At 44.9% G+C, this 27,945-nt stretch overlaps 2 protein-coding genes across 3 annotated transcripts; one reads left to right on the top strand and one right to left on the bottom strand.

Annotated features, from left to right (window-relative positions):
* Window positions 1-52: 52 nt before the first annotated feature.
* On the bottom strand, window positions 53-7,169 carry RPAIN (RPA interacting protein). The gene is made up of 7 exons (XM_069971131.1): window positions 6,970-7,169; window positions 6,726-6,899; window positions 4,151-4,223; window positions 1,882-1,993; window positions 1,743-1,806; window positions 748-888; window positions 53-176 (listed from the first exon to the last, which is right to left on the bottom strand). The coding sequence occupies exons 1-7, from the start codon at window positions 7,039-7,041 to the stop codon at window positions 147-149; spliced, it is 666 nt and encodes a 221-aa protein (XP_069827232.1). The 5' UTR covers window positions 7,042-7,169; the 3' UTR covers window positions 53-146.
* Window positions 6,806-27,945, top strand: NUP88 (nucleoporin 88). Of its 2 annotated transcripts, none has more exons than XM_069971130.1 (18): window positions 6,806-6,961; window positions 11,228-11,495; window positions 13,220-13,389; window positions 14,696-14,821; window positions 14,914-15,000; window positions 15,091-15,261; window positions 15,377-15,563; window positions 16,836-16,986; window positions 17,575-17,673; window positions 18,636-18,726; window positions 19,267-19,371; window positions 19,482-19,640; window positions 19,951-20,076; window positions 20,155-20,220; window positions 21,821-21,901; window positions 22,050-22,176; window positions 25,156-25,274; window positions 27,639-27,945. In XM_069971130.1, the coding sequence occupies exons 2-18, from the start codon at window positions 11,292-11,294 to the stop codon at window positions 27,700-27,702; spliced, it is 2,133 nt and encodes a 710-aa protein (XP_069827231.1). In that variant the 5' UTR covers window positions 6,806-6,961; window positions 11,228-11,291; the 3' UTR covers window positions 27,703-27,945. The 2 variants fall into 2 exon arrangements, with proteins under 2 accessions (XP_069827231.1, XP_069827229.1); XM_069971128.1 differs by having other exon boundaries at window positions 6,806-6,975.

The raw sequence follows: 27,945 nt of genomic DNA, 5'->3' as shown, positions 1-27,945 counted from the left end.
AATCCAAGTGTTAAGCTACTATACATAACACTCTGCCACCTTTATGTAGAAATTCAGAGTAAAAAAAAAGTTTTATTTACAAATAACACATACAACACAAAGATATAAAAAAGGTGCAATTTTATGTGCATATCACTGAAGAGGTCTCAAATTATTATTGCCACGACATCACATACCTACAAGGGAGAAAAAAAAAAAAGTTACTTTATTAAGTGACCACTGTTGTGTTATCTGGCCCACCCCTTCTAATGATAAGAAATGGAGGGGGCATCTAACCTGCTGATAGTTCCTTTACACGTCAGTAAGGGGCTATACTTAGAAGTAGTCAGTAGCACTGCAGCTATTGCACAGTAGCGGAGTAAGCTGGGATATCATCAATGACTGCTCACTCAGTTACAGGCTGCCACACCTAGAGCGATACTAACAGCCAGCTTTCCCCATAGTAATGCCAACATGCATTAGAATAGACATCAGGGCAGACTCAGGACCAAGGCATGTCTAGGCCTGCAGTTCCATACACAGCCATTGGTGCTACACAGGAGCAGTGTCACCTCCTTGTTGCTGCAATAGGAAAATATAAACCTACATATTTACATATAGATCAAGCCAGGAGACCATTTCCATTATAGAGTTCTAGTTTTAGCGAATATGGGTCTTGTAGTTAATGTGTCCTGGTCACTTTAAAAAGATACATGTGAGAAGGTTTGGTCCTTTTAGTTGGATTTTTACATGCTCCAAGTTACTTACAGAACAACTCATGAACATACTGGATGTTCCTTCTGCTCCAAGGCCAACTGAAAACACTGGTTGCTCATTGCAGTAGCCGCCATGTCCTGAGAGACTTGCTTCCAGCAGCACTTGTAACTTCTCGGTGCTCATACCCTGAGACTGAGGTCAGAATTACAAAACATCAAGAAAGTTGTCATTTTAAGGCCTTCACAGTGAGCGGCTTTTTATTACACAAAAATATACACTCCCCCAATACAGTTATGTCTCAAGAGCAGTCACATTTTTTAGTCTGCTACAGCAGTCAGTCATTTCATTGGTCAGAAAGTCCCCCTAGTCTTCCAGTTAAAGCGGCTTTCTATGGTATATGCCATTTTAATGGGACTGTGTAGCGCAGCAGTCTATACACTATGAAGTCCAAATAAGATTAGCATATACTGCCTAAACAACCCCTACATGATGCTATCATCCTGTTTGAGCCATACATGTAGTAAGCGGCTTATATGCAGTGTCCTTGTAGAGAAGCCATTTGTGTGCACATGCTGCAGTCCTGCTGCCTACAAAATTGCTTTTTGCAAATCACAATCTGTCAGATTTTATAAGGGTAGCTTCACGTGTACCGTATCTCTGCGTTTTTGGTGTGATTTTTACATGAGACTTGATTTTCATGTGAAAATCAAAACTCACATGTAAAAAAATCGCACCAAACTTGCAGCGGCAAAAACTCAAGCATTAAATACGCAGCGATACAGTACGTGTGAAGGCACCCTAAAAGAGCGGGTGTGTGACAAGCTGAAGTTTCACTTTGGAACAAAGTAGTGGCAGTATGGGCCAGATGACATACAAAAGACTATATAGAAGATGTCACCAGTGAGTCTGATTTTCTCAAGACTTTGTCCAAAGCCCCAGGCTCTGGACAATGAAGGTTAGCTAGGAGCACATAGACAAAATAACCTCCCCCTAATGTCATCTGACATATCTATTTTACTGATTAAAATAAGGAATGAGAGACTTACTTTACAGTTGATATACACGCCGCACTGACACAAGACAAAGCAACTTGTTACTGTGAGATTATTCCTGCAAGAGAAAGTTATACCATGAAGAGACCAGGTGAACAGATAATGGTCTTTCCCTTCAAGTATAGAGCCCTACCTATTACAGACAGGGCACACAACTTGATTCCCATTATGCAATCCAACTACAGAGTCCAGACAGTCATTCTCAAACTGAACGATGCTTTCAATTTCTTCAATCATTGCTTGCTCTGCAAAAAAAAAAAAAAAAAAAAAAAAAAAAAAAAAGGTTGAGTATAGGGTGGACGGAAATATAATGTGTGACCAGTTGTGTGTAGTCCATGTCCGAAGCATCATTACACAGAAGCCAGTAAGAATGCCCAACTTCTGAAGAGGAATTTATCAGCAGGTTAGGATTCCCTAATAGACGACATTGGGCATATGGTGCTGAAGACATGAGGCCAGGGCAGTAGCCTTCAGTTCACAGAAACAGCCGCTGCCTGCTCCTCTTACCAAGTCCCCAACACCTGCGCACCAACTGGTTGAAGTGACAGGTAAGTTTTAAATTCCAGCAGTTGGAATCTCAGCTAGGTCAGAGGTCAACTGATCTCTAAGGTGGACTGGCACCTTTTCTCTGGAATTTTGTAATCAAGATACACTCAGCAAGAAAACACTAATTGTGCATTACACAGATTTACCTGACAGATTTTTGAAGCCAAAGCTAGGAATGGATTTGAAAAGGAGAAATCTGTCTTTCCTTTATGACCTGGTCCATGCTTATAGCCTGTTCCTGGCTTTGGCTTCAAAGATCTAAGCAGGGAACAGGTCAAAAAAGGAAAGACTGAGATTTCTCCTTTTCAAATCCATTCCTGGCTTTGGCTTCAAAAATCAGATCTGTGTAAACACACCATAAGGGCCCTATTCCACGGGATGACTAATGTTCGAATAATCGTTAATCAACGATCGCTTTGTGAGCTTCTTGAGATTGTTCATATAATCCAACAGAACGATGGTCTTTAATTCTAGTCGTTCTTGTGGTTGTCCCGACCTTGTAGATTGTTCGCTCCAGAGTGATTCCACGTTTTTTTTCCTACCCTAGGCTGGACCTAGTGTTCGCTCAAGACATTACCTACGGAGGAAAGGGCCTTTGCGACTGCGCCAGATGGACAGGGTGTTTGCAAAAAGACTTTATATTTTATAATAAAAGCTATTTAGGGGTGTCCTTTAACCCACAACTATCCTAATTAATGAATACAAATAATTGAATTAGTAGAATGAATAGAAAATGTAAAAACGTTTTAAATGGAAGTATGGTCCCGGTCAATGTGTTTAGGAAATAAGATTTGCACCATTAAGCTGTTGAACGCACCCACTAACGACCGTTTTATTACACCGAATGACTTGAGAACGATGCATGAACTAGCAATGATAAAAATAGGTCCAGGTCTCATTAAGCGATCAACAATTTCTCGTTTGTCGTTTAATTGTCAACTGCTATTCAACTGAACGATTATTGCTTTGTTCCGAACGATTTAACGATTATCCGAACGATAATCATCCTGTGGAATAGGGCCCTAAGCAAAGCGGTTTAGTGTGAAACAGAAATAAAGCATAACCCTCATTTGGAGTAAATTGTCTCACATTCTTAGGGTATGACCACACTACGGAATCCTGGTGGATCACGCAGCTCCGATGATTCATTCTATGGTCTGTCAGATTCCGCCGTTTGCCCGAAGAACGAGCAGGTTCATTCAGGTGGTCTCTGCCAAACCATAGAAAGGAGCTTATGGGACCAGTGGAATCCACGGCAGGTGATCCATCGGGATTCTGTAGTGCGGACATAACCTGCGCTATGGTGTGCTGTTAGGAGCACTGCCGCTTCATCCCACCCCACCCCCTCCACTGATCACCATTAGAAGGAGCAGGCCGATGACCCTGCAGTGCGCCTAACAGTGCACCAGAGCAAAGACTACTCTGACTTACCTACCTTCCTCCGCAGCATCCCGGCCACTATAAGAGGCCATCAGCAGGTTAGATTCATCTAACCTGCTGATATTTCACCTTCAAAACATTAGGCATGTCAAACGACTGCTCACACCAGATCTCACTCCCAGGATCTGCCCTCTACCAGTTGTTTTGCCAGTGTGCTCCATTCCATGGCAGACAGAACATACAACTCTTTTGCTCTAGTCTATTGTAATAAAGTGAAAGTCTTATCTGACTAACCACCAGGGAGATATGTGCTGCCATACACTCCCCCAGGGTAATCTCAGAAGTAAGACCTGGTGCAACCAGTAACTTGACACAACAAAAAGTTACAGTAGGTAAAGCCAATGGGGTTTATACACTATAGTCTCTAGAGCCAGAGCAAATCCAGAGATTAACCATAGCGAGGATTTATCACATACCCTCCAGGAGAAGTTCTTGTTTAATTTCCTCTAGAGTAACCAGCTCATCGGGGTCCTGCAATATGCCAAAAGCCTGAAAGCAACAATAGATTATGATGCAATACCTGCATAAAGATGTACAACAACCCAACTTGTATACAATATAGTAGTTCTGATTGTGGAACACTAATGCATTTTTTTTTTACAACCCTAAGCTACGTGTAAACATTCAGTGAAAAATATTTTGTTGACAATATGGCTTAATGCTGTAAAACTATTATTGCCGCTAGTGTTTCAGACCTTGCCAAAGTAAAATGAAAAATAAACATTCCTCCCACCAAAGCCCTTTAAAAACAATCCTCCCACCAAAGCCCTTTAAAAACAAAACAAAAACAAAGCAAGACAGTCAAAAGGAAAGATGCCAAGCCTGCAAGCCTATGAGAGCTCCCACTGCAGCCCCAGCCCCCCTCCCCTGCACCTGTGACAGTGATGGCAGACTCCCCCTTGCACCTGTGACAGTGATGGCAGACTCCCCCCCCCCCTGTACCTGTGACAGTGATGGCAGACTCCCCCCCCCCCCCCTGTACCTGTGACAGTGATGGCAGACTCCCCCCCCCCCCCCCCTGTACCTGTGACAGTGATGGCAGACTCCCCCCCCCGCACCTGTGACAGCGATGGCAGACTCCCCCCCCCCGCACCTGTGACAGCGATGGCAGACTCCCCCCCCCGCACCTGTGACAGTGATGGCAGACTCCCCCTCTACCTGTGACAGTGATGGCAGACTCCCCCTCTACCTGTGACAGTGATGGCAGACTCCCCCTCTACCTGTGACAGTGATGGCAGACTCCCCCCGTACCTGTGACAGTGATGGCAGACTCCCCCTCCCCCTCTACCTGTGACAGTGATGGCAGACTCCCCCTCTACCTGTGACAGCGATGGCAGACTCCCCCTCTACCTGTGACAGCGATGGCAGACTCCCCCTCTACCTGTGACAGCGATGGCAGACTCCCCCCGTACCTGTGACAGCGATGGCAGACTCCCCCTCCCCCTGTACCTGTGACAGTGATGGCAGACTCCCCCTGTACCTGTGACAGCAATGGCAGACTCCCCCTGTACCTGTGACAGCAATGGCAGACTCCCCCTGTACCTGTGACAGCAATGGCAGACTCCCCCTGTACCTGTGACAGCGATGGCAGACTCCCCCTGTACCTGTGACAGCGATGGCAGACTCCCCCCGTACCTGTGACAGTGATGGCAGACTCCCCCCGTACCTGTGACAGTGATGGCAGACTCCCCCCGTACCTGTGACAGTGATGGCAGACTCCCCCCGTACCTGTGACAGTGATGGCAGACTCCCCCTCCCCCTCTACCTGTGACAGTGATGGCAGACTCCCCCTCTACCTGTGACAGCGATGGCAGACTCCCCCCGTACCTGTGACAGTGATGGCAGACTCCCCCTCCCCCTGTACCTGTGACAGTGATGGCAGACTCCCCCCGTACCTGTAACAGTGATGGCAGACTCCCCCTCCCCCCGTACCTGTGACAGTGATGGCAGACTCCCCCCGTACCTGTGACAGTGATGGCAGACTCCCCCCGTACCTGTGACAGTGATGGCAGACTCCCCCCGTACCTGTGACAGTGATGGCAGACTCCCCCCGTACCTGTGACAGTGATGGCAGACTCCCCCCGTACCTGTGACAGTGATGGCAGACTCCCCCCGTACCTGTGACAGTGATGGCAGACTCCCCCCGTACCTGTGACAGTGATGGCAGACTCCCCCCGTACCTGTGACAGTGATGGCAGACTCCCCCCGTACCTGTGACAGTGATGGCAGACTCCCCCTGTACCTGTGACAGTGATGGCAGACTCCCCCTGTACCTGTGACAGTGATGGCAGACTCCCCCTGTACCTGTGACAGTGATGGCAGACTCCCCCTGTACCTGTGACAGTGATGGCAGACTCCCCCTGTACCTGTGACAGTGATGGCAGACTCCCCCTGTACCTGTGACAGTGATGGCAGACTCCCCCTGTACCTGTGACAGCGATGGCAGACTCCCCCCCTCCACCTGTGACAGCGATGGCAGACTCCCCCCGTACCTGTGACAGTGATGGCAGACTCCCGCCTGTACCTGTGACAGTGATGGCAGACTCCCCCTGTACCTGTGACAGCGATGGCAGACTCCCCCCCTCCACCTGTGACAGCGATGGCAGACTCCCCCCGCACCTGTGACAGCGATGGCAGACTCCCCCTGTACCTGTGACAGTGATGGCAGACTCCCCCTGTACCTGTGACAGTGATGGCAGACTCCCCCTGTACCTGTGACAGTGATGGCAGACTCCCCCTGTACCTGTGACAGTGATGGCAGACTCCCCCTGTACCTGTGACAGTGATGGCAGACTCCCCCCGTACCTGTGACAGTGATGGCAGACTCCCCCCGTACCTGTGACAGTGATGGCAGACTCCCCCCGTACCTGTGACAGTGATGGCAGACTCCCCCCGTACCTGTGACAGTGATGGCAGACTCCCCCTGCACCTGTGACAGCGATGGCAGACTCCCCCCGTACCTGTGACAGTGATGGCAGACTCCCCCTGTACCTGTGACAGTGATGGCAGACTCCCGCCGCTGTGCACCTGCAGGGCTTTCCATTCCTCCTCCATGACCTCCTGCACGAGGAAAGATCCGCCAACAGCCACATTGATCCGCTCTCCAACCTGGCGAAACTTATCCAGCAGCCTGGAGCGGTTACTCTTCAGCCTCTCCACACATCTCTACGAGTACAAGTCGGCTGGTTATTAGCCCGGCCACACAGCACAGCCGGGCAGCTGATCGGGTACTTACCTTCCTGTAGGTCTCCTTCCACGGAGGGGTAGTTCCCTTGTACAGGATACGATGCCTCATAGCCGCCTCCATCTTCTCACTTCCCCGTAATAACACCCGCTCAGTGTCGCCCTTATGAGCTGTATTTAAATACCCGCCCCATGTGATGACAGCAGCGGCCAGCCCGCAATGCACGGCGGGACTTGTAGTTCCGGACAGTACCACGTGATCACATGTGGCTGAAACGTTCGATTTACAGGTGTGATAGCATCGTACTGTTACATGATGGTAATGCATTGTAAGGTGTTATATGATAGTGTTATTTACAGTCCTACAATGTGACTGCCTCATACAGGTGACCACCAACACCTGATCCACAGAGACCCTGCCCCCTGCACCCCTACTGATCAGCTGCTGCCCCCTGCACCCCTACTGATCAGCTGCTGCCCCCTGCACCCACACTGATCAGCTGCTGCCCCTGCACCCCTACTGATCAGCTGCTGCCCCCTGCACCCACACTGATCAGCTGCTGCCCCCTGCACCCCTACTGATCAGCTGCTGCCCCCTGCACCCCTACTGATCAGCTGCTGCCCCCTGCCCCCACACTGATCAGCTGCTGCCCCTGCACCCCTACTGATCAGCTGCTGCCCCTGCACCCCTACTGATCAGCTGCTGCCCCCTGCACCCCTACTGATCAGCTGCTGCCCCCTGCACCCCTACTGTTCAGCTGATGCCCCTGCACCCCTACTGATCAGCTGCTGCCCCCTGCACCCACACTGATCAGCTGCTGCCCCCTGCACCCCCACTGATCAGCTGCTGCCCCTGCACCCCCACTGATCAGCTGCTGCCCCCTGCACCCCCACTGATCAGCTGCTGCCCCTGCACCCCTACTGATCAGCTGCTGCACCCTGCACCCCTACTGATCAGCTGCTGCCCCCTGCACCCCTACTGATCAGCTGCTGCCCCCTGCACCCCTACTGATCAGCTGCTGCCCCCTGCACCCCTACTGTTCAGCTGATGCCCCTGCACCCCTACTGATCAGCTGCTGCCCCCTGCACCCACACTGATCAGCTGCTGCCCCCTGCACCCCCACTGATCAGCTGCTGCCCCTGCACCCCTACTGATCAGCTGCTGCCCCCTGCACCCCCACTGATCAGCTGCTGCCCCTGCACCCCTACTGATCAGCTGCTGCCCCCTGCACCCCTACTGATCAGCTGCTGCCCCCTGCACCCCTACTGATCAGCTGCTGCCCCCTGCACCCCTACTGATCAGCTGCTGCCCCCTGCACCCCTACTGATCAGCTGTTACCCAGAGGTCCAGCACCCACCCTGCACAATGAGCACATCTGGATGAAGGCGGCTCCATGTATTGTGTATGGCCCATAATGGCCTCTACTGCTAGGCTCCCATTAAAGTGAATCACTGGCCCCAGTTGGCTCATAGGGTACAGGCAGGAAGAGACCACTAAGTCCAGTGACTGGCTGCAGAATCCTGCGCACAATGTACACAATGGCCTAGATTTATCATTCCGCCTGAAACCACAACTGTTTCATTTTGTCCACAGTAACCAATGACAGCTCAGCTTTTATATCTGAAACATCAGTATTGTATTTTTTTTTAAAGGGGGTACTCTGGCAAGTACACCTCAACTGGTTTCGGAAAGCTATATAGATTTGTAATTGACTTCTATTTAAAAATCTCAAGCCTTCCAGTACTTATCAGCTGCTGTATATCCTGTAGAGAGTGGTGTATTCTTTCCAGTCTGACACAGTGCTCTCTGCTGCCACCTCTGTGCATCTCATGAACTGTCCAGAGCAGGAAAGGTTTTCTGTGGGGATTTGCTGCTACTCTGGACTGTTCCTGTCCCGGACAGAGATGGCAGCAGAGAGCACTGTGTCAGACTGGAAAGAACACACCATTTCCTGCAGGACATACAGCAGCTGATAAGTACTGGCAGACAACATTTTGCCGGTGCGTGCACACTACGGAATTGCCGGGTATATGCGCGCCGTCGCGTGCGGGTACGAGAGACGGAATACGCTGTGGGTTATACGCTGCAATTCCGTAGTCTGCACGCACCCTAAATAGAAAGAAATGACAAATCTATATAACTTTCTGACACCAGTTGATTTTAAAGTGTCGCTGTCATCATAGAAAACTTTTGACGCGTCTCTATGATATTTCAAAGTTTGGCTCAGTCGGGGGCTGAGTGTTCAGACCTGCACCGATCACAGTCTTCTCCCGGCTCTGTCATATGATCAGTTTGGCTCATAATTTAAAGCGAATGGACCACTAGCTACATCACTGTGTTTTTTTAAATGCACAGAGCGGGGCTGGTGCGGGGATGCCGCTGCCACAGTCCTCTTTTTGACCCACTGCCCGGTTCCCGCCCACTCCACCGGTCTATTTCCAAGCATCGGCCCGGCATGAATCACTGGAGGTGGCCCACTACTCCCCAGTGTGACCATCTCCCATCCATGCCGATCTATTGACTCTAATGCAGCTATGTCACAGAGGGGAGAGGGTTTCGTCACACTGGAGGCCAGTGGGCCCACTCCGAGTGCTTCATGCCGGGCTGGTGCTTGGAAATAAACTGGTGCCGTGTGCGGAAACTGGGCGGTGGGTCAAAAAGAGGACTGTGGCAGCGGCATCCTCTCCCCACTCATCCTGACGATTGCTACAGGTATGAAAACTCAGACCCGGACCAATCAAAACTTTTGTTATGTTTCTATATGTGAAAAGTTTTCTTTGATGACAGTGACACTTTAAATAAATTTTATTTTGCTGGAGCACCCCTTTAAGGTTGGCGGAGGGAAGGTTGGAAGTGACAGAGTCCCTTTAAGGAGGGACCCAGACCTCAGATTAAACTCCATCCTGGACAGGCAAGGATGCAGGGTTAAAGAATACCGGTGTACAATGTGTTAGCAGTCGGTAATAGGAATAAGTGGCATTCGGTACAGTGAGCTCTGAGGAGACCGCCGTCTCTGTATATTACTATTTTATAATACACTGTATATCACTATAGAATAATAATGCACTGTATATTGCTATATAATAATAATACACTGTATATTACTATATTATAATACACTGTATATCACTATAGAATAATAATGCACTGTATATTACTATATAATAATAATACACTGTATATTACTATATTATAATACACTGTATATCACTATAGCATAATAATGCACTGTATATTACTATATAATAATAATACACTGTATATTACCATATTATAATAATGGACTGTATATTACTATAGTATAATAATACACTGTATATTACTATATAATAATACACTGTCTATTACTATAGTATAATAATGGACTGTATATTAGTATATAATAATAATACACTGTATATTACTATATTATAATACACTGTATATCACTATAGCATAATAATGCACTGTATATTACTATATAATAATAATACACTGTATATTACTATATTATAATACACTGTATATTACCATATTATAATAATGGACTGTATATTACTATAGTATAATAATACACTGTATATTACTATATAATAATAATGGACTGTATATTACTATAGTATAATAATACACTGTATATTACTATATAATAATAATGGACTGTATATTACTATATTATAATACACTGTATATTACCATATTATAATAATGGACTGTATATTACTATAGTATAATAATACACTGTATATTACTATATAATAATAAGACACTGTATATAACTATATTATAATACACTGTATATCACTATAGCATAATAATGCACTGTATATTACTATATAATAATAATACACTGTATATTACTATATTATAATACACTGTATATCACTATAGCATAATAATGCACTGTATATTACTATATAATAATAATACACTGTATATTACCATATTATAATAATGGACTGTATATTACTATAGTATAATAATAAGACACTGTATATTACCATATTATAATAATACACTGTATATTACTATATTATAATACACTGTATATCACTATAGCATAATAATGCACTGTATATTACTATATAATAATAATACACTGTATATTACTATATAATAATACACTGTATATCACTATAGTATAATAATACACTGTCTATTACTATAGTATAATAATACACAGTACATTAATACAGACGTATTTCCTCCGTATTAGGAGATGATACAGTAACTTGTTAGTGATGTATGGCGAATATAACGCAGACGCCGCCATGTGCGGGAATGAGAAGCCCGGGGTCACCTGACCCCTCACCATCTCCTCCAATCACAGGGCGCCATCCTTGAGAAGTGACGTCACAGCTGTGGGCGGGCGAGCGAGCCGATGCCGGGTAAACATGGCGGCGGGGAGAAGCGGAGACGCCTGGCCAACCGCGCTGAGTGAACACGCGCTCTTTCCGCAGTTGAGGGAACAGGCTGGGAGTAAGAACGCGGCTCAGCTGAAGAATCTGCTGTGCTGTGTGGACGGTGACCTACTGGTCTGGAACCAGGATGACTGCGCCTTCCACACCATCCGACTCCGCAGCCCGGACTGTGTGCAGGTGAGGGTCCTGTCACCCCAGCATGGGCGGCTATGGAGGCGACCACCACCACCACACCGCATAGTCCTAGCAGAGGCGGGGCAGGAGGCATCCTGGTGGATGGGCCAGGGCCCAGACAGTGTGTACATCCTGTGCGGATCCTGGCTCTGGAGGCCCCCCCTTACTTCACCCGATGCGGGGGTCTCCTCTGCACACCCCTGGCAGATCTGCCCTTATACTATAGGCGTACTGCACATATACCACTATACTATAGGTGTACTGTACATATACCACTATACTATAGGCATACTGCACATATACCATTATACTATAGGTATACTGCACATATACCACTATACTATAGGCATCTACCACTATACTATAGGCATACAGCACATATACCACTATACTATAGGCATACAGCACATATACCACTATACTATAGGCATACAGCACATATACCACTATACTATAGGCATACAGCACATATACCACTATACTATAGGCGTACTGCACGGCCACCACTATACTATAGGCGTACTGCACGGCCACCACTATACTATAGGCGTACTGCACAGCCACCACTATACTATAGGTGTACTGCACGGCCACCACTATACTATAGGCGTACTGCACGGCCACCACTATACTATAGGCGTACTGCACATATACCACTATACTATAGGCGTACTGCACGGCCACCACTATACTATAGGCGTACTGCACGGCCACCACTATACTATAGGCGTACTGCACGGCCACCACTATACTATAGGCGTACTGCACGGCCACCACTATACTATAGGCGTACTGCACGGCCACCACTATGCTATAGGCGTACTGCACATATACCACTATACTATAGGCGTACTGCACGGCCACCACTATGCTATAGGCGTACTGCACGGCCACCACTATGCTATAGGCGTACTGCACGGCCACCACTATGCTATAGGCGTACTGCACGGCCACCACTATGCTATAGGCGTACTGCACGGCCACCACTATGCTATAGGCGTACTGCACGGCCACCACTATGCTATAGGCGTACTGCACGGCCACCACTATGCTATAGGCGTACTGCACGGCCACCACTATGCTATAGGCGTACTGCACGGCCACCACTATGCTATAGGCGTACTGCTGATCTTAATATCTGCAACCAGTAAGTGGTACTTTAAATGCCCCAGGCACATACATTGTTCTATTTTTAATGAGGAATCTGCACCAAAGATCCAGGACACTTGCACTGCATGGCCCGATAACTAATGTCCTGTGCACATGCGTCACCTTTGCACGATTAGGACTGACTAACGTCACAAGTAGATCATAAAACTTCTGAGCAAAAATTGTTTTTAAATCAACTGGTCCAGAAAGTTATATAGATTTGTAAAGACTTCTATGACTGCACAGGGGCTTCATACAGTGCTCCAGCCCAAACATATCAGAGTCCTCTCTGCGTTTCACTCATCCCGCCCAGCGGACTGACAGGCAGAGAGTGGTGACTACACATGGGCAGGGAGCCGCACAGATGACTACCTGCCTGGGGATTAAAACTTAATTTTCTCCGTTATACAGCTTCTGCTGCAGCAGCCGGTACGGGAGCTTTATACAGCGCTCCAGGGAAACATATCAGCCCAATTGAACTCATTGGTTCCCTTTAACAGTTATGTACTCTTCTGCTGTTGAAAAACCATCACAGAGGAGGTGCAGATTCAGTGACATATTCTCCATTTGTTTCTCAGAAGCTGCTTTGTATCAACGCCCCACTGTTTGATGTGACTGAAGTTCTGCTGAATCCTACTCAGCAACATATCGCTTTGATTGGAAGCAAAGGTCTGATGGTCCTGGATGTCCCCAAGCGCTGGGGCAAAAACTCTGAGTTTGAAGGAGGTGAAAAGACTGTGAATTGCAGGTATTTCCGAATATTCTTATAGAACTATTTGATGTCCTGGAATTTATTTTCCATTCATTTGTTTTAATGGCCCCCGGCTAGGCTCTAGGCACTGGAGGAGGGCCCAGCACCCCCCAGTGTGACAATATCCCCTCGATTAGGTTCCCTGCTTGCCTGTAATGGAGGCGCGTTGCCAAGGCGAAGGGATATCGTCACACTGGGGGCATTAGGCCTACCTTCAGTGCAAACGGCGGGTTGGTGCACAAGAACAAAAAGGTGGCAATTCCCCCCCCCCCCATAGTTTGCTTTCAACAACCTTTTGCTGTGTCATACCAACGTGTGAAAACTTTAGATTGGTTAGAGGTGGGGATGGTTCGAACGGAGTTCGGTTCGGGTTGGTATGAACCCAAACGCTCGGCATCAGATTCCCGCGGTCTGCCCGCTCCGTGGAGAGGATGGATACAGTGGGAGGACCGCCTGGAAAGCTGGGATATAGCCATAGGCTGTATCCCAGTTTTCCAGGCGGTCCTCCCGCTGTATCCACCCGCTCCACGGAGCGGGCAGACAGCGGGAATCTGATGCCGAGCGTTCGGGTTCATACGAACCCAAACCTCGGCAGTTTCGGACCATCCTTAGTCAGTCTCTTGCTTCACTTCCTGGCTTTGTCCTCAGTCTGACTGCTTGCAGGAGTTGGGCTCAATAGACTTACATTGGATCCCGTCTCCTGCAGTCCCAGATTGAGTTCCAAGCTGAAAAGAAAGGCATACAATTGCATGTTGTCCCAGCTATATCTAATGAGAAAGGGTCTCTGCACTGAGAACCTGACTGATCTAAACTTTTATTGTGCGGCTTAATTGATTCTAATGGAGCCACGTCATAGAGGGGAGGGGGTTTCCTCCCGCTGCGGACTGCCCAGCCTGCCTCCAGTGCTTCACCCCCGGCCGGTGCTCGGAAATAGAACTGCACCGTACATGGGGACTGGGCCGTGGTTAAAAAAAAAAAAAAAAAGGAGCACGGCATCGGCTTTCCCGTACTGGCACCGTTCTATCCATGTGCGAAACTTAAAGCGAATGTACTGGCACCGTTCTATCCATGTGCGAAACTTAAAGCGAATGTACTGATGGTACATTTGCTTTAAATGACATTAGTCAGTGTTATGCTTTTTAGATGTTAGTCATGTAGCATTGCTGTTTGTGCATCTATTTTATATAATCTAACATAATTTAGCACCTTTTAATAATTGACTGATATCAATCTATTGTATGATAAATTTATTATATGCATTTATACATTATGTTTCATGTTGCGTTGCTTCTTTCCCATGTAGAACTATCCCGATTGCTGAGAGAATTTTCACGAGCTCCACCTCCCTGGTTCTGAAGCAGGCGGCATGGTACCCCAGTGAGACTCAAGAACCTCGTCTAATCTTACTTACATCTGATAATACCATAAGGTAAAATAATGCGTCGGATTTTTCGTTCTTTTGATTAGCATCTTGGACTTGTTATGATTTTTAATTTCTTTCTCATGTCATCTTTTTTTCAGAATATACAAACTTCATGATCATTTATCTCCAGAAAAAGTTATACCACTTTCCAATGCAGATGAGGAGACATCAGTTCCACAGAATAGGTATGTGTACACCTTTGCCTTGTTTACATGTATACATGAACAACATATCTATATTGGTGGTTGACTAACATCTGTCACCTCTTCTTACAGGCGCTCCTACAAAGCTTCTCTGGGTGAGATTGCTGTTGCGTTTGATTTTGGCCCATTAACTGCTGTATCCAAGGGTGTTGGTCTTTACAGTAAAGAAAACACTGCATACCCCCTGTACATACTTTATGAGAATGGAGAGACCTTCCTTATATACATTGATTTACAGGGAAGGTGAGATGCATTGCTCTGATTTGAACCATAGTGTGTATTCCTATTAGAGGTACAAGAGAGTATGAGGAAAGTAGTTGTCTTGTCTGATCCTGACAGCCTGTTTTTGTATTTGCAGTAACAGTAATGTTGGCAGGCTGCTCGGCCCTCTCCCTATGCACCCTGCTGCAGAGGATAACTATGGATATGATGCTTGCTCAGTGCTTTGTTTGTCCTGTGTCCCAAACATTCTCGTGATTGCGACTGAATCTGGACTCCTATATCACTGTGTGGTATTGGAAGGAGAAGATGACGATGAACAGACTGTAAGTAATACATCTGTTTTGTGATGATCTGTGCTGTATTATTTGCTTAGTTTATTTCATATTTATAGGAAAAAAAAAAAACATTACCTATAAAAGTGTTGTCTTCGGGCTGATATGGTTCCCTAAACCGCTGTATACAGCTTCTGAGCAGCCCGCAGCATGTACCAGTTGCTGCTGCAGCAGTTGCTGTATACCTGAAGAAAAGCAGTTTAATCACCCGCGTGACAGACAGAGGTGGGGAGGTAGTCATCTGGGTGGCTCCTCGGCCGTGTCTAGTCACCAGGCTCTGCCTGTCAGCGCACTCCGAGGGGATGATGGAAAGGCAGAGAGGTTCGTTACTGACCTCTCTGCCTGTCAATTATCACTCCGAGCGCGGTGACTAGACACAGGCGGGGAGCAGCCCACATGACTACCTCCCCGCCTGTGACTGTCACGCGCCCGGGTGATTAAACTACTTTTTTTCGGGTATACAGCGTCTGCCGCAGCCACGGCTGGTATGTGCCGCAGTAGCTGTATACAGCGGTTTAGGGAACTATATCAGCCCGATTGGGCTGATTGATTCCCTTTAAGGCGTGGATTTGATCAACAGCTAAAAATCTTTACTCTCCATATACATGAGCTCTCCTTTGATATGACACTCTACGTGGGCTCTTCCTTATGGCGACTACAGAATTTCATCATCTCTATGGTTGTATGAAAAGATAACAAATGATCAGGGAAAACACACAATGGCTTCAGCATTTGTAAGCATGGTTCTCTTTTATTTGAAATACAGCAGTATTTTGACCCGTATTATAGACCCTGTCACTATATGAATCCAAGCATTTGCCATATTCTGCATGTGTTTAAGGATGCTGGAGCCATTGTGTATTTTTCCTTGGATGTACAGCTGCTGAGCATTCCTGTATTGGTCAGTGACCAATTACAGGAGATAGGCTGAGGAGAAGAGCGTGCTGCCATATGCTTTATTTCTAATGATCTAAGGGAGTCCCCAACCAAAAGTTATCATATGACAGTGAGGACATCGCTGCAGCCGCTGATAGGGTAGGCGGGCCTGCAACGTCACAGCCCCAGGACCCAGTGGCAGTGGTGCTGGAGCCAGGGAGGTAAGGGGACTTATTATTTCAAAACAACCCATCTCCAGGCATATGTTACATGTACCTTGCCCGGAGTACGCCTCTAAGGGACATGGTATCGGGGCTTTTGCACTATATTGTTCTGTGACCCCCCCCCCCCCCCTCTACACTCAGTGTTTATATTTTATTTCTGTAGTCTGACAAGTCTTGGAACCCCAGCTCTGACCTGATCCCGTCCCTCTATGTTTTTGAATGTGTTGAGCTTGAACTAGCTCTAAAACTGTCTGCAGAGGAAGAGGAAGAATCCATTGAGACAGACTTTTCATGTCCAATTAAGCTACACAGAGGTAATTTGCTATTGTAAATTATATATACAGTTTTAGGGGTCTGGGACCTTGAACAGTCCCTTCAAGTAAAAGGCTACTGGTCTGAGGGGAATGATACTTAGAATTTGTTCACATTTACTTTATAGCCTATATTACTCAGTGTGAACATACCCTGATATGACTTTTTATTAAAATGTATAATGTTTTATTTACGTATACACTTCTTTTGACTGACAGTAGTAAGGGGCTACACAGCTCTTATCTAGTGCTGCCACACTCTGCAGCTCTGTTTTACTAATAATTCTTCATAGTGTTCAGATCTCTGAAGTCACTCTGTACTATGGGTATGTTCACATTGAGTTTTTTGAAAATTTAAAATTTTAGACCATTTTGGGAACAAAATCCACATCTGAAAACCATGAGTTACCAGGTGAAATTCAGAGGTGTGTTTTTTTTTTTTTTTTTTTGACACATTGTACACACACAAAAATTGCAGACTTCCAATTTACCATTTTCACGTGAAAAGCATGTTAGGATATATTCGCAGGGAGATTCTGATATGCATTCTAACACTGTTACACTACTTTTTTTTCCCTTTCTCAATCCTAGACGCAGTGTGTCCATCAAGATACCATTGCACCCATGTGGCCGGCATTCACAGTGTAGGTCTGACGTGGTTTAGCAGGCTGGAAAAGTTTCTCAGTGCAGGTATATTTATTTTTATGTGACAGATTAGAGGGGTTGGCCATTATTATTTTTATTTTTTTTTGTTTTAATGAAATATGCAATGATGATGATCTATGACTTATTCTTCTTTTATGTACACATACTTGAGTCCTGCTTTCTGATGAAGCTCTTACTACTCCTTCATCGCCTGTCCTTCTGTTCCGCTCGCCTGGCTCTTCTGTCCATAACATGGCCTCATAAGGAAGAGCATGTGGCCATACAACGTCCTCAAACCTTCTCCACTGGCCCAGTTTTACTTCTTTTGCAGTTTGTACTGAAAAAGCGCCTTGCATGACTTTGGCCATTATTTAGTATGAGTTTTTAGGCATTCTTCTGATGCATCCAAAAAAATCGTGTTGTGGCCTTGGTAAAGGGGCATGGCTTACAGGGAACCAATCACCGCCAACACGCCTAAGAAGTGTAATGAAGCCCCAAACACTGTTTCTAAACATGTAACTTACACCTATCAGCCTTCCACATACCTCCCAAAAATTTACTTTGTAAATATCCTGCATCGTATGTACATTACCTTTAGCTAGACATGCGGCCGAGCTAGTCACGGATGGCGCGCCTCTCTGGTAGTAGTGCTCAAGGACTGCTGCTTGTCACGTAGGGGCTTTCCCTGAGCGTGGCTATCCCAGAGAAAGCGTGATACAGCCAACTCAAGTGCGCCATCCGTGACTAGTTTGAGGCTGGGGACCACCTAGATGCCAGCTAAGGGTAATTTACATACGCACAGGACATTTACAAAGTCAAACTATAGCGTTAGTTGCATGTTTGGTATCGGTTCTGGGGGTTTCTTTACCCTATGTGTATAGGAAGCGTTTGGGTCGGGTGAGTGTGCCACTATACTCCTGGGCAGCTGATATATAAAAAAAAGTGGGTGTGCTTCTTTAAAAGCGCACATTGTGATTGTGTTAAAAGTGTTCTAATTGTGTTTGAAGGTGAAGAGGATAAAGACAGTCTGCAGGAACTGGCTGCAGAGCAGAAATGCCTTGTGGAGCATATTCTATGTACTAAGCCACTGCCGTGCAGGTGAGTGTTTTGCCGTCATGTTTTGTGGATGTAGTTTTACAGATGCCGTAATTTAGTGTAAAAGAGCTTGTACTCACCTAACATATTGCCACTCCATCTCTACTGGTCTCTGTTCATATATTTAATATTTAAAGGGTATTATCCAGCGCTACAAAAACATGGCCACTTTTTTTCATAAAGAGCTCCACTCTTGTCTCCAGTTTGGGTGAGGTTTTGCTACTCTTTCATTGAAGTAAATGGAGCTTAATTTCAGACCACCCCTGAACTGGAGACTAGTGGTGCTGTCTCTGGAAAAAGTGGATAATCCCTTTAAGGCCGCCTTCACTAAAAACTCTTTTTCTTTTTTCATACCTTTTATTCCTTTTATATTTGTTTTAAAGAAAATAAATACTTGGATAATGGCTCTTAAAAATGCTGTTGTAAAATTTCAAGTTTGAAACCCCCTAAAGAGCATGTCATGGGTGTCGTACCCTTATTAGTGTTGTTATTTTCATAAGCTAGTGACTTTTTATAAACAATTCATTGTTTTTCTTGTCCTAGGCTTCCCGCACCCATTCAAGGATTTTGGATTATTTCAGACCTCTCACTTGGGACAACTATGATATGCCTTACCAGTGGTTATGAATGCATCACAAGACCATTACTGTATGTATGCACAATCCTTTACATTTGTTTTAACATCTGTCTCCCAGATGCCTGCGGTGGCATTTGTATATTTATGTATTTTTCATTTTTTTTTCTCATTCAATGTTCAGAACAACTATCCGGCCACCATCGCCACCACTTCTCTGCTCCCAGGTTGAAAGCCACATCACAGAGTCCATCCCACATGTCCTGGAAGACGTGAAAGGCCCATTTGAAAGTCACATCAGAAACATTCTTATTCGGACCTCTGCAAATCCATTGCTGCTGAAGTGAGCAAATATGGGGTTCAGTCTTCTCATTGATAGAACAAACTGCAGATAGGGAAAAATGTCAGCCTGTCTTCTGTTTTTTTTTTTTTTTTTTTTTTTTTTTTTTTTTTTTTTAATGGTCCGCTATGCTATCAGCTGCCTAAATTGAGTTTTGGTCATTTGTATGTACTTTTATCTTACAACATGATGCCATCCACACTTTTTAAAATACTTACATTTAAAATTACTAAGCATGGTGGACGTTGATCACAGGGCATATATCACTATATATCTACAGTTGTCTGTAATATAAATTTATTTTTACCCCTAGTTCATCTAGTAATAAGTCTTCCCCACCACCCGAGGAATGTCTTCAGCTGTTAAGTCGAGCAACCCAAGTTTTCCGTGAAGAGTATATTCTGAAACAGGATATGGCTAGAGAGGAGATTCAAAGAAGGTAATGTGTTATGTGGTATCCTGTGGTATTTTAATATCACTTAGATGTTCTGGCTTTGACTGGTCTTTCTTTCCGTAGGGTAAAATTGCTGATTGCTCAAAAAGAAAAGCAGCTAAAAGATTTGCGGTACCGTAATGAAGAAAGGTGAGCAAATTTATGGAAATCTGTTCCGGTGAAAAATGAGAGAATGTGTTTGTTGTCTTTAAATCCTCCAAAGGCAAAGCACTGTGGCTAAAGCTTCTCTTAGAGGGTTTTCCAGTTTATACGTTTATTTTATTTTTATTTTTTCCCAAGCTCCATGGAACCATGGAATAGGAAAATTACAGTTGCTTTCTTGTAAAAATAGCACCACACCTATCCCCAGGTGGTGTGTGGTATTGTAATTCACCTCCATTCACTTCAATGGAATTGCAAAACTGCACTCAAACTGTGGACAAGAGTAATAATCTTTCTGGAAGAAAGATACCATGTTTTTCTAAACCTGGATAATCCCTTTAGTCCCCTTCTATGTGCTTGGTAATTGTGTTTTTCCCACCTGCCTTTTCTTCTAAAATCGGCACCTCTATGGCCCTGTTACATTCTCAACCTATTGAGACTAGAGTAGGTGGTCCAGCACTGCGCTCCTAATGCCTATCTGCTTTCCTAGTAAAAATATTGTGCCTAAGGGTGCTATTAGAGGAAGTGATTTTTAACTATAAAAATTCGCAAACAAGATTGTTTATTGTTAACCTGAAATCGTTCACTATATTATAGTGACCATGGTTACAACAATTGTTACTACGATTGTTTCTATGATCGTTTACTCCATCTGTTCCCAGCAAAAGAAGGAAAATCTTGGAATTGCACTAAACGATTAGTGAATGATTAACAATGATTTTAGGGTCAGAGTTAAATGAACGATCAACGACACATTCATACAATATAGCAATTTTCTGCACGCTAATCGTCCTGTGTAATAGTGCCCTAAGTGCACCCTCTTTCTGTGCATTTATTATGTTTCTTACAAAATCTACATCCATATCCGGTTCTCTCCTGTATCACTGGCCATATCTCTGCACACAACAATGTCCAGGTTACTGCTATCTTTGTCATGTATGAGATACGGCTGGGTCTGCAGAAGAAGCTACTTGTCAGCACTGGACATGTCTCTGCACACAAAGGGGGGATACCAGACTATAGTCTGTAATAATAATTTGGCATCCCCAACACCTACAGGGATGCTTCTATCTCTGACAGACATCATTCAAGCACTGTGCTTGCTTGGCCTGTTAGGAAAGCACATGTGCTATTCTGTAGCACTGATCTAAGTTGTAGCAATGAACAAGAGAACATATATATGCTCTTGCTAGATACAGTAGGGTGTATCTAGTGTCCACAGCGCTCTTCTATTAAAAACTTACCGATGTCCGATTTGGCTAATTACTAGAGTACGTTAATGTAATGGAGCACTGCTCATGGTTACTGCCCAAGTGACTGCAGTGCAAGGGTCACCACACATGCCATTGGTGTCAGTCCTATAGAAGGTAATGACACATTGGCCATACAAGTGTATTACCACTCCATTCATGAGGCACTCAGGGACCTCAGTATTTGATCGCTACAGGTTTCTCTGGTCACACCCCAGGGGATCACATACTTATCACCCATTAGTGGGCACTGAATGGATAAAGGAACCAAACAATGAGAATAATTTGTTTTATTTGCAGATTGTTATTAAAGTTTGTGGTGGTGGGTTGTCTTACAGAAAAAGTCTCCACGAAATGGCTGAACGTCTTGCTGAGAAATATGAGGAGGCCAAAGAAAAACAAGATGATCTCATGGGCAGGTTAGTGTGCTAATAATTGTGTGAAAGGTCTTTTAACAGTACACTGAGAGCCCACTGTGGATTAATGTTCGTTGTAGCTGAAGATATTGTTTAGTCATTTTCTGATCATCTCATGCAAGCAGTCATCTCATGGTAATTTTTTGTGAAGGCTGAAGGCTGTGCTGCACAGCTTCAACACTCGACACCCAGTTCTGACAGACAGTGAAAGAGATATGAAGAAAGAGTTACTTGGAACACATGAACAACTACATCATCTGGATAATGCTATCAAACAGGTAAAACATTATGCTGATTTCTGGAATGCACAGGAAATATAAATTATATCTCGACCTGCTGATTGACAGTTGACTACCAATACATGGTATGGATAGATAACTGCCAATCAACAGCTGGTGGGTGGGGTTTTCTGCTTCTCATGAATAACGAGGACTACTGGGCTCATACACATAATGGAGAGGACTACTTATTGTCCATGTTATTCAGGAGGAGATCTCTGATTCGGCTGCACAGAATAATGTAAGTGATCCATCATTCTGTTCAGCTTCTGTGTCACTAGTTTATCCTACCCTGAGATAGGACACCATAATCCTACTGAGAGAGTGTCTTTTTAAAGAGAGGGACTGCCCCTAGGTGTTAATGGTTGGTGATGGTGAACCTTGAGGTTTCCCCCGGGGCTTCTCTGTTGAGATGATGGTTGAGACGTCCTTGATCTTGGTCATGTGCAGAGTAAAGCGGACAACAGGGAGTCAAGGTCTTGAGTTAAAATTGTGACTTTACTAGATACATACCTCGTTTCCCTGTAAATAAGACCTAGTAGAGGTTTTGCTGAATTGATAAATATAAGGCCTCTCCCAAAAGTAAGACCTAGCAAAGTTTTTGTTTGGAAGCATGCCCGCCAAACAGAACACCAGGGCATGCAGCTGTGATTCTTTTGAACCTGCTGTCGTTATCCCCTACCTTCACTGTCTGTCGCAGAGCATGAAGACAGTCACTTGCCCCCAACCCCAATGTTCCCTTCCGTGGCCGTCACTTGTAAATGTGCAGGCAAGGCATCAAGAGGCCCGCCCCCTACCGCCAGATGTAGACGTGCACACAGTAGGCCGTTATCCTGTTGCCTGCCGCCATACCGTACTCTGTCCCTGCTGTGCTGTACGAGTGTGCTATGGTGAGCTCAACCTGGTGTCTGGAAGCCGCCATGCTGTACGCTCTGTGCTTAGCATGTGACATGTGAAATCTTCATGGAAAAAATAGACATTATCTGAAAATAAGTCATTATTATATATAATAGGTACCAATACATAAGACTTTTTCAGTATTAAATGAACGGCTCGTGCGGTGTCTGACATTATTGGTAGGTGCAATATGTTCTAAAAATGTTATAATGGCCATTTGGTCTGGGCAGCCTATGTGTTTATTGGAACTGAGGCAGTATTAGAGCATTAGGAGATTCAAAGCACCTTATATATTTATATATTCCCATATAGAAAAACTGTTGTGGTTAATATACTTCACTGCAGACACCCGTTTTATATTTAATTTTACTGTGGTCATACTTTTTAACTTCATTTAATACTGAAAAAGTTTTATGTATTTGTACCTATTATATATAATAAAAATGACTTGTATTTTCATGAACTAAGCCCATTTTTTCCTTTTATTGTATTCAATCTTAGTTTGGGTAGTTTCAAATGATAGTGACATCTGGTGGTGTAGGTTGGTACTACAACCCATATTTTTAGATCATTTTATTTCACATCTATCACAAACCAGTGTGTGTAATTATCTGAAAATAAGACCTAGCGCATATTTGGGAGCAAAAATTAATATAACAAATATATTCTTTATCTGCAGAGTACCTTTCAAGATGGCCGTTGGCCAGAGCTCGGTTGCTTTGATTTGTATGGAGATTTGTTGTAAAATAGTCGCCCTTTTTGGTACTGGTAGTGAACCATAAAGCCAGTGGGATGAGTCTCTTTTTAGAGTTATCTAGGCTGGGCCATAAGCCTAATACTAATACTAAGGGTATGTCGATGAATTGCCCCTCAGTGTAGAGTGCCGTATTTTCCGGCCGATAAGGTGACTGGGCATATAAGACGACCCCTGACTTTTAATCAGATTGTTAGGGATTCGCCTTATACGCTGGAAAATGTTAATCTCGCCTGACCGCAGCCCTGCGGTCAGGGGTTAACTGCAGCTAAACTAATGAAAAAAAACAAACCATTAACTCACCCGGGCCCGTTCCCGGCCTCCGCGCGTCTTATCCTCCGTTGCTGGCGCAGCCAGTGTGACGTACACTGACTGCGCCGGGGATGCCCGAAACTCTCCCCAGCAGCCGAGCGTCTAAGCGGAGCAGCTCGGGAGAGCTTCGGAAGAATGACAGAGGCTTCGGGTACTTCCGGAGCCTCCCGAAGCCTCTATCATTCTTCTGAGATATGCGTCTCTCCCGAGCAGCCGAGCGTCTCCAATTAGACGCTCTGCTCCTCGGCAGAGCTTCGGGCACCCCCGGCGCAGTCAGTGTACGTCACACTGGCTGTGCCGGCAACGGTAGCGGAGGAGAATACGCGCGGAGGCCGGGAACGGGCCCAGGTGAGTTAACAGTTTATTTTTTTTAAATGGTCGTCCCATACAGTGGCCATTTTTGAGCCCCCCCCACCGTATGCGGCAACCATACCCGGCGTATAAGACGACCCCCGACTTCTGACAAGATTTTTCAGGGTTAAAAAGTCGTCTTATACGCCGGAAAATATGGTACCTTGAAGAATAAAGGTGATCTCCTCTCAAAAATAAATCATCTTTGCCTAATAACTCGCATCTGTCACACTGATTCAGTCCATGGTGAATAGGCTCCTAATAATCTCCTTAGTTTCTCGGTGTTCTAAGCCAAAATACATGTATGCTAATGCTATGTGATCATAGCTCTAAGCAGCAAGAGTAACTAGAGGTGAGCAAATATACAGTAATAATGAAGTGAATCGCTTTGTTAGCTCTGCTGTCCGCCTTTAAACTTTGTACCGCTCCTGTCCGGGTGCCGAGAAAAACTGGATCCAGTCCTGGGAAACTGGGAGAAGTTTCCAAAGACTGGATCCAGCTTTTCCCGGCACCTGGAGAGAAACGGCACTGAGTTAAAAGGCAGACTGCTAATAAGTTGACTGCAGAGCTAACGAAGAAATTTGCTTTGTTATTACTGTATATTCGCTCATCTCTACAAGTTACAACTTGTTTCAATAGTTTAAATTTCTTTTCATTGGTCACAGGTCAAACTGAAAATGGACTATCAAGAGCGTAAGATGGAAAAAGCAAAAAGCCCAAGAAAGTCCAGTTTAACTCTAAGTGACCACCAGCGGAAGAATATCCAAGCTGTGTTAAAAGAACAGTAAGTACTGGATGAGGGGGAGCAATAGGCTCCGCAAACACTATGAGTAATTATCATCTATGCCAGGGGTGTCAAACTCAAATACACGATGGGCCAAAATTAAAAAAAATTAGACAAAGTCGCGGGCCGACCTTGATATTTATTGAAGAGGGCATGCGGCGCTCCTGGCACTGTCAGAGGTGTGCATCCCCCAGCACTGTGCACTATGATAAATTGCTATGATATGGTTAAAACCCCAATGGTTACCTATTATTTCCCCCAAGCAGTAGGTAATCCCATAACTCTGCCCTATGCAGTAGCCAACCCCTCCAATAGTGTCTCACATAGTAACCAGCCCTCCCAATATTGCCCCACATAGTAGTTAGCCCTACTATTGATGCCCCACATAGTAGCCAGCCCTCCCAATGGTGACCCATATAATAGTCACCCCCCCCCCCAATGTCTCATATATTAGCCAGCCCTCCCAGTAGTGCCCCATATAGTAGCCAGCCCTCAATAGTCTCTTATATAGAAGCCAGCCCTCCCCAATAGTGTCTTTTATAGAGGCCAGCTCTCCCGAATAGTCTTATATAGAAGCCAGTACTCTCCAATAGCCTGTTATATAGTAGCCAGCCCTCCCTCATAGTCTTATATAGTAGCCAGCCCTCCCCCATAGTCTCTTATATAGTAGCCAGCCCTCCCCCATAGTCTCATATAGTAGTCAGCCCTCCACCATAGTCTCTTATGAAGTAGCCAGCCCTCCCCAAGTCTCGTTTATAGTAGCCAGCCCTCCCCCATAGCCTCTTATGGAGCAGCCAGCCCTCCCCCACAGACTCACCCTTTCTGCGACCCCAGCCGGTGTGGGAGGCACTGGACGCACGCGACTACGTCATCAAGTTTTCGGTGCTAGACGCGCATAACGGCGCCATCGTGTTTCCGGCACCAGACGCTTCTTACATACTGCGGCCTACAAGATTATAATATGGGAGGTCTGAGCGGCCGTTCGGATCTCCCATATTATAATCTGTGATATCTGCGGGCCAGAATTAATAAAAAGAGTAAAATAGTGTGGTGGGCCAAAAATAATGGCATCGCGGGCCAGAGTTTGACATGTCTGATCTATGCTCTCAATGACCTTTTTATTTTATTTTTTTTAAGTTAAGTGACTTCCATCGCTGTACTGTTCCCACTCCCCAATCCAATCACTTTTCTGCTAATCAGTTCCTGTTTTCCTATCCAATCTGTGACCATGCTGTTGCAGCAGTTGCCACCATTGCCTATAGTCCTCCTTGTTTGAAGACTCTGAGACCAGCTGCTAGATTGCAGTTGCAATGAGCACACCTATCTCAACTTAGTAGGTCATAACCAAGGGTTACAGGTTATCAAAAAAAATGCAGAGGCAGGATGATGAGCAAGTCTATATCTCTCAAACAGGACATTTAAAGTGTCACTGTCGTTTACTTTTTTTTTTCAAATCAATAGTACAGGCAATTTTAAGAAACTTTGTAATTGGGTTTATTAGCTGAAAAATGCATTTTTATTATGAAAAAGCAGTTTGAAGCTCTCCCCCTGTCTTCCTGGTTCTTTTATGGAGAGGGGAGGGGTGGAGGGAGATGAGGCACCAAAACAGGACAACAAAGAGTTAATTTACAGCTACATCACCGGGCTATCTCCTCTGAAGTCAGCACTGAACTCTGAATACTGGCTTTCACACAGGTTCTGCTGTGTAATCCTTTGTTCTCTGCTACTGACTTAATATCCATCCTTCCTCCTCCTCTCTCCATAGGTTACACAGGGCTCAACTGATGTAGTCGAGTCCTGAGATTTCCTTATAATGAGCAGTGAATGAGAGAGAGGAGGGAGGGGGGACCTGGGGAAAGTCTTTTTGAATGCAGATAATGGCATATTTGCCTAATAAACCCAATTACAAAGTTTCTTAAAACTGCCTGTACTATTGATTTCTGCAAAAAATAAATAAATACGACAGTGACAATTTAATTTCACATGATTCATCAGATGGCACAACCCCTATGAGTAATTTTGTACATGCATTACATTACTCACCCTGCAGTAATGCCGGCATTTGTATAAATTCACAAGCTTTTGCTGCCTCTTTTGTGACTGTAAATCTGTGTCTTACATCTACATACCATTGTTTTTGATGTGCATGGATTTTTACCAAGCTCATTCCCTAAGGGGTAGTTTCAGAAATTTCTGTAACAAATCTTCTGTGTCCCAATATAGCCTTATATGGGCCACTTCCTCAAGGCATGTCTAAGGTTTTGATGTGTCAGGGCCTGGGTGTTTAGACCTATGATTTCAAAAATGAGCCGATGTGGGTTCATAGATGTACTTACTGTATTTGTTTGTTTTTTTTCTTCATAGGTCTGAACATATACAAAAAATGGTGAAACAAATAAATGACATCAGAAATCATGTGAGCTTTTAACACCAACGGATTTCCATAAACAATATTTAAACCTTTTATTCGGAAAGTGGCAGTAGAATAATATATGGACTACAAGTTTGTGGATTTCATTATTGTACATACTATGCTTAAATTTATTGAAATATCTTCATTTTATCACATCTATTTCTGGTGACAGGACTTTGTAAAAAAAAACCAAACAAACAAAAAAAAGTTGGAATGTATTTTTTTCAAGCTTTTCTAATACAGAACTTAAAACAATTA

Source organism: Dendropsophus ebraccatus, chromosome 5, assembly GCF_027789765.1.
Source record: "Dendropsophus ebraccatus isolate aDenEbr1 chromosome 5, aDenEbr1.pat, whole genome shotgun sequence".
Taxonomy (NCBI): Eukaryota; Metazoa; Chordata; class Amphibia; order Anura; family Hylidae; genus Dendropsophus; species Dendropsophus ebraccatus.
The sequence above is the reverse complement of the archived record's forward strand: the minus strand, read 5'-3'. Positions and strand labels throughout refer to the sequence as shown.